At 33.9% G+C, this 7888-nt stretch overlaps 2 protein-coding genes across 2 annotated transcripts in view; both read left to right on the forward strand.

Moving 5' to 3' along the window:
- Positions 1-4828: 4828 nt before the first annotated feature.
- LOC108733220 lies at positions 4829-5304 on the forward strand. Its single transcript, XM_018464311.1, has 2 exons — positions 4829-4861; positions 4939-5304. Exons 1-2 carry the CDS (start codon positions 4850-4852, stop codon positions 5302-5304), a joined length of 378 nt encoding a protein of 125 aa, XP_018319813.1. The 5' UTR covers positions 4829-4849.
- A 1589-nt stretch (positions 5305-6893) lies between these two features.
- LOC112906341 overlaps positions 6894-7888 on the forward strand; it is a 14011-nt gene continuing 13016 nt past the window's right edge. The window contains exons 1-2 of the mRNA XM_025980272.1: positions 6894-6971; positions 7094-7459. Of these exons, the coding sequence (XP_025836057.1) occupies positions 6960-6971; positions 7094-7459 (378 nt within the window). The 5' untranslated portion in view covers positions 6894-6959. The remainder of the gene's footprint in view (positions 6972-7093; positions 7460-7888) is intronic.

Below are 7888 nucleotides of genomic sequence, written 5' to 3' on the forward strand. Positions count from 1 at the left end.
AAAACGGCGATTTTCTTGAAACTTTCTACTTCGTTTTCTTAATTTTTTAAAAAAAATTACGAATTGCTTCGCTTTTGAGTTATTTAGAAAAATTTGAAAGAAGTACCTTTTTTAAAACTACTCAAAAACGTACTCCTTAAAAAAGGGACACTTTATTGTTTTATGAACTTTAAAGATCAAACTACCATATTTAATCATAAAACACATTTAACGTATTTTCCCCAGAGCGTAGGTGCCCATGTCGGATGACATAATATTAAATTTATACCTAAAGGTTCAGGTAGGTAGGTGAACATATAGGAATCCTTTTTTTTTTCTTATATCGAAGCTTTAAAAAAAACTAATTAGAAAAGATGTTACGGATACCACTATTTATCATATTTCATGTTTTATAATTTTGTTTCCAAAATTAATAATAATTCTAATCTCTGCTATTTGGTGACAGTTATTACATTTTTTCCTCACTAAGTAAATAATATCATACCAAAAGATAACAAATACTAGTACTGAACCACATAAATTAATACGAATTAAAAATTGCGCCTAGAGGAAAGGTATTAAAAAAACTATTTATACAAAAGTATGCATAATAGCTGTGAAATAATTACCTATATTCGTTATATTGATTCAATTTTGTTACGTTCACGTTCGTTATCACAAAAGACGCTTATCTTCCAATTAGTAATATAGCCAATTAGAAGGAAACATATCCGGAATCTCAATTTCTTAATAACGCAACTTATATGAAAGTAATAGTAGGGCTCTTTAGTTGCTCATTAATGATTCACTAATTTGGATTTACTTTACTTTTTCGTATATAAGAACTCAAAAATTGCTGTTAAATCATCAATCCGAGTTTACCACTACAGTACCTAATCAAAGTACCATCATGAACACCTTCGTAAGTATTCTGATTATTTTTTATTAAAATTGAATTAAATAGATGCTTATTTAACATTTCTTTTCTATTAGATTGTTGTATTGTGCGTTGCCCTATCCGGAGCTAATGCCGCCCCTTGGGCTACCACTAATCTTATAAAAGGACCAGAAACATCTGCTACAGTGCTTGGTCCAGATGGTAGTAAAATCAGTGCCCGTGCCGACGCTGGAGCAATTGAATTAGACTCCCATAAACTCGCACCTGTTTTGGCTCCAGCTCCAGTTCTTGTATCCCATGAAGTACCTTTGATAGCCAAATCTCACGAAACTGTAGTGGTTGAAGCCGCCCCCACCATCATCAAGAGTACTCCCATTATTACCAGTACCAAACTAATTTCCCATGGATCTACAATCATCCAACACGATCCAATTAAGATTCAGACTGTTCCTGTTTGGACCACGAAAACTGTTGTTTCTCCAATAATTAAAAGTGCTCCTATTGTTACCGTTCCAGTCCTCCCTAAAACAATTGTAACCCCAGTTGTAACCAAGACATTCGGAACAATTATCGAAGGACCATCTGGAATCATCAAAACGTCTGGATCTGGTCTTGGTTTAGTTGGAGTTAAAAGTACCATCCCGTGTTAGACAATTAAAAATGTTAAGAACTTGTATACATATTAATCATATTTTTACAAAGAGTTAAAAATATACGCTTTCAACTTACAATTTATTTCTTTATTCAAAGGTTACATTACCACATACCTACATAACTACAAGTACGAGGGTGGATTGATAAGTTTCCGGCCTAACCAAGAGATGACGCCACTAGGCCTACCTTGAGGTGACATTCTATAGTACCATCCTTGGATAGCTTGTAGCTATAGTTTCAGCCCGATCTCCTTGCTAGTGTAGGTTTGACAGCACGCTGAACAAGACGCCTCTGTGGTTTTCGTAAAAATGGAAAAGCAGGAAAATCGTGCTGTCATCAAATACTTTTATTTGAAGGGGTTAACGCCGAAGGAAATTAAAAAAGAGATGGACTCAACACTGGGGACATCCTCCCCGTCATATTCAACCGTTAAGCAGTGGGTTTCCGAGTTTAAAAAGGGTCGTGTGAGCACCTCTGATGGGCCTCGCTCAGGACGCCCCGTTGAGGTCACAACTCCAGATATGATCGAAAAAATTCATCAAATAGTGCTGGGAGACCGCAGATTGAAAGTGCGTGAGATAGCTGAGACCTGTAAGATGTCATATGAACGTGTGCAACATATTTTGCACCAACATTTGCATATGGAAAAGCTCTGTGCAAGATGGGTGCCGCGTTTGCTAACAGTCGACCAAAAATTGATTCGAAAAAACATTTCTACCGCAAATTTGTCATTGTATAAGCGTAATCCAAGCGAATTTTTGCGTCGATTCGTAACCGTTGACGAAACGTGGGTCCACCACTACACTCCTGAAACCAAAGAACAGTCTAAACAGTGGATTGGACCAGGGGAACCAACTCCAAAGAAGGCAAAAACAATTTTTTCGGCGAACAAGGTTATGGCTACTGTTTTTTGGGATGCAAGAGGTATTATATACATTGATTACCTTGCAAAGGGTAATACTATCACTGGTCAATACTACGCAGACTTATTGAGGTGAAAATTAAACGACCTCATCTGGCGAAGAAAAAAATCTTGTTTCATCACGATAACGCACCAGCGCACACGTCAATCGTTGCGACGGCTAAAATCAACGATCTAAAGTTTGAATTGATGCCGCACCCTCCTTACTCTCCAGACCTAGCCCCGAGTGACTATTTTCTGTTCCCTAATCTCAAAAAATGGCTTGGCGGTAAGAGATTTGCGGACAATGAAGAAGTAATCGAAGCTGTAAATGGTTATTTTGAGGAGCTTGACGAATCAGTCTATAGAGATGGCATTAATAGACTGGAACACCGCTATGAGAAATGTATCAGCCTTGGAGGAGATTATGTTGAGAAATAAAAAAAAAAAATTTTTAAAAACCTTGTTTTTCTTGGTCAGGCCGGAAACTTATCAATCCACCCTCGTATATAATAAAATCAATTTATTTATTTATTAAATGGGAATTATTTGGCTGACTACAATCCTGGACGGATTATTAGGTTGTTTATCACTGGAATCCGAAAATCATTGTCGAGTCCGAAAATTAATTTGGTTTAAAACTGTGACTTAAAAATTCCCTTTCCAAACATTTTTTAAATTGGGTCACATGCATGTTCCGAAAATGTAGGCGTTACACGGCGAATAGGTATATTAAACAAGCAAATATTATCCGAACATAACCACCAGCCATTAAGTTCAACTAATCACTTCGTTACTCTTATTGTTATATAAAAACCAATTTTACAAATATGATTAATTTAGTATAAAGAATAAGCAAATTTTATTAATTTCAAGTGGTATAATTGAAGCAATTCATTACTAATAAATTTTAACGAATAGACAAATATTCAGTTTAAATAATTAAATTATTAATTCAACAATAACTATTAATATGATTATAGCTAGTCATTAGCCTTAGTATTAAATTGAGGATACGTAGAAAATGATAGGGAAGTACGGTTGATGGATGATTCGCAGAAATTTTAAAATGCGTAGCACAGTCCATAACTGCAAAGTTAAATTGCTTAAAATCCGCATCCAAATCCGAACATTCTGACGAGGACAACAACAACAATTACATAAATAAAGAAGTGTCCAATTTCAAAATGTATAAGATATTTGAAAATTGGGTGAATTGTCAAAATGTACGGAAATAAAAGGATTAAGTAGCATTACCAACATGTATGTTCATAGAAAAACGAAAACTTTCAAGTTTTCTAATTAAATGCAACTTTTTAAATTAATAAATTTGTACCTACATTTATCAGCCATCGGAAAATAAAAGAAAATACAAATGCAATATACTAATCTACCATAAATTCCATTCGCAATACAATATTAATTGTATATTTACTATTTTACAGTATTGTAATCAAGACCCCTTTCAGATATGTTTGATTGGATTGGGGCATAAACTGTTTTATTAGAATTTATGTATATACATACGGCTTTGTGAATAATTATCAAAAAATCATTTTTGAGATCGCTACAATATTTTGGAAACCACCTGGATTCAAAACCCTTTTCTGACCTGGAGAAAGCCCCTGACAACATATTTCATAATATTTGTAGAAATTCCTTAAATACTGTAAACAACAACAAAGATTTCACCCTAATTTTTGATGTCATGTTCCGAACCAATTGTCTCAATAATAAACAAAGTGAAATACTAGTTGATTATTTGCTTACTTATACATCAATAAAAGCAAGTTGTTTTCACTTGAGATAAATTGTATTATTTCAAGTATCAATAGACTGATAAGAAAAGAATTCAGAAATAGGTAATAGAAAATAAAATTTTCAAACAATTTTTGCACGTATGCACCTATTAATTGCCTTATTCTAAATTGTTTTACGTAATTCGAAATTTGACAAGTCGTAAATGGTAAGAAGTTTTAATTTTGAAGAATGTAATGACTTCAAGGAAACTTCGAAATTTTGTTCACAAGTTTCTTCAAAACTTTCCGATGAACATATTTCCTTTTTACAGTAATCGTTCTCTAAAATTTATTAAGTAGAGAAACAAATTTTAATTAGGAAGTCGTTAAAAAACCGAAAACTCAAATATAATTTATCTTATCTTGGTCATTTAACCAACACCAACTTAGATAATATTACTCAAAAGTAAATGATTTATCAAAATTGAAAGTATTCAATTAGGATAGCGATTAAAATCAAATAATTGCAAGAAGTGAATGCTTGAATCAAGAAGGGATTAATTCAGTCAAAATTTTAGAAAATATTATGAAGGTTGTAATATGATTTAATATAAAAAGGAACAGAAATTAAACAATTCATTAGTAACAAGTCTTTTACTAGTAAACATCATCATCATCATGAATTCTTTTGTAAGTAAATCTTTTACCGAATTTTAGTTGTAGTAAATTTTTAATTAATTTTTAATCAATAATTTTGTCTTACACAGGCATTGGCAGTATTTTGCGCCCTTCTCTCAGTGAGCACCGCATCCTGGTGGGGTGGCTATCCTTCCACACTAACATCAAGCGTCCTATTGAAAAATCCATCACTTGCTACCACTGTCATTGGATATGATGGAGGCGTCGTCTCTGAAAAGATTGTTCCCGGATACTCCGCTCACACTGTTCCCTTGGTCACTCCAATTATTACTCAATCTGCTCCCATCTTTGCTCAAGCACCACTTCTAAGCTATGGTTCAGTTGCTCACGTCGCTCCTTTACCTCTTAAAACTGGTACTCTCATCGATGGACCATCCGGAACCATCAAAACTTCTGGATCCGCTAATGGACTCATTGCTTCAACTATCTATTGATAGAATGACTGACAATATTATTTATTGTTTCATGTGTAAAAAATAAAGAACATAACTGAATTTACTGAGAATTATTTTATGATCACCATCATTATAAGGTCGTCAGTCCTAAAAGCTTTTTCACACGAGCTACATTTTGTACCACTTCCGTTGCGCTACCATATATATAAAGAGCAATTTTTTTGCATCGCTTCAACATTGTAACGTATCTATATCAAATTTAAAGAAACAGTTATTAAAATGATGTAATGATGATGAAATATTGGATCGATCATTACAACATTAATCGATTGATAAAAGAATTTCTATACATCTTCGCATTTCCCTGAAACTAGGACATCCCACATCCTTAACTATTTGTGAACAGTAATCTATGAAATCCTATGACATTCTTAGTTACTTAATAGTGGATTAATATGCAATATTAATTTGAAATCATTTTTTCGATTTTTTATTTACCCACTACAAACTACCCCAAATTAATGAGGGAAAAATTGTTGCTGTTGTCACACCCCCGCCGGGAATCGAACCTGGGACCTTTGGCTTTACGCACCAATGTTCCCGGTTCCAACCTATTTCGCCTATTTCTTGTTGACTTTCATAATAATTCTATTCTTTCCAATACCTCCTCGTTTTTAACCTTCTCTAATTCACGGTATCTTCATCGTTTTGAACGCTTGTAGCCTTTTCTTTTCCACAAAAGAAAGTCACATGTATGCTCGCGAACGGTTAATATAGAAATTGTAAAAAGATTGTTAAAGGTGTACGTCTCCAACGCGATGCTATATGGATGCTGAACGTGGACGGTAGGCATGGCGAAAAAGAAAAGATATTTTATGGTGCTAACGAAAAAATGAATTTAATAATAATATAATTAGTATTTTAAGGAGATGAAGATGCTATTTAATTAAGAAGGAAAGGGGTAGGTATGCAAAATAAATTAAATTGAATAAATTTCAGAGAATAAGTATTTCATATTCATAAAATGTACATTTCATATTATCATATTCAATATACGTAATTGAAATCATGTTAATCTAATTACATAAATAAAATAAATTTCTAAAAGTAACAATAAATAAAATTGTTGTATTACTACATATTTATCACATTTATTTTAAATGTAATCTGCTGTAATTATAGAAACAGTAAAAAGTACACAATTAAAGTACATAAAGTAATTATCATAAGACATTGATTTTCCTATCAAGATGCATAATCATACTTTATTCAGACACTGATATGTTTTACGATTAGTATGACGCTAAGCTAAACATCGTAATTTTTCAAATGATTTACTTCCCGCATTAAAAATTCTTATTCCTCTAAATACAAATTATCGGAGTTTATTTAAACCATAATTTTCTCATAATACATAAAGAAGGTATTGTATATTCTTAACCGAAAAATCATTATGTTGCAAACAAATTTAAAAACTTCTTTGCAAACAGTTAATCACGTTATAAAAAGTGAACGTTCTCAAATACCAGAGAGCAACTAAAGCAAATATATTTCCTTGATTCTATCATGATATTGTTATTAAAATTGAGTTCAATCAAAGGCTGAAGGTTGCGGGTCTTAATATATATTCGGGAGTGCTTTTTGAGAAACTATCAGTGAACATTTCGTGATCAAAGAAATTATTTCATACCAAAATGAACGCATTCGTAAGTGTCCTACTTTTAATTTTTTAATTTCTTATCTGTATTTTATTTAGTTACACGACGTAATACAATATTTCATTTACTACACATCAATGAAATTAATTTAAAATTAAAACATAATTTAGATAACTGTCGTACTTTGCGCCGTGGTTTCCGTGAGCAGCGCTTCCTGGTTGGGAGGTCACGCTGCCACCCTTGCAGGTCCAGGAACCCACGGTGCTTTGGTAAAGGGACCAGCAGCCGCTGCTACCGTCGTAGGGCCTGATGGCAGTCACATTAGCAGTCACGCCGACGCTGGTGCAGTTGAAGCTGCCCCAATACCTGGAGGCGTTATCACTGCTGCAGTTGCTCCGGGACACGTCGACCACGTAGCACCAATAATTGCCCCAGCTCCAATTATTGCCCATGCAGCTGCCATTGTTGCTCCTCTGCCAATCATTGCTCATGCTCCAGTGTATGCTCACGCAGCCCCAATTGTTCATGCAGCCCCCGTAGCTCACAAGACTGGAACTATTATCGACGGACCATCTGGTACCATTAAAACCTCTGGTTCTGCCCATGGACTTATTGCTACTATTCATTAATAAACTAGAATAAAATAAATCTTTGCTAATTTTCGAATAATTTAGTTTTATTATTTATTAGATATAATATCCTTTGGGATAAAGTACTCCACACGTAAAATAATTCCCCATTGGGAAGTCTCTTTTATGCTCACGAACAGTTAATTTAGAAATAAAAGATTGTTAAAGATGTATGTCTAAAGCGTAGCGGCATACGGGTGCGAAACATGGACGGTGGGCGCGACGGAAAAGAAAAGGTTAGAAGCGTTCAAAATGTGGTGTTACAGGCGAATGATGATAATGGATAGAGAAGGTTACAAATGAAAAGGTATTAGAAAGAATAGGAGAACAGAGGAC

Source organism: Agrilus planipennis, unplaced genomic scaffold, assembly GCF_000699045.2.
Source record: "Agrilus planipennis isolate EAB-ADULT unplaced genomic scaffold, Apla_2.0 scaffold76, whole genome shotgun sequence".
Classification (NCBI taxonomy): Eukaryota; Metazoa; Arthropoda; class Insecta; order Coleoptera; family Buprestidae; genus Agrilus; species Agrilus planipennis.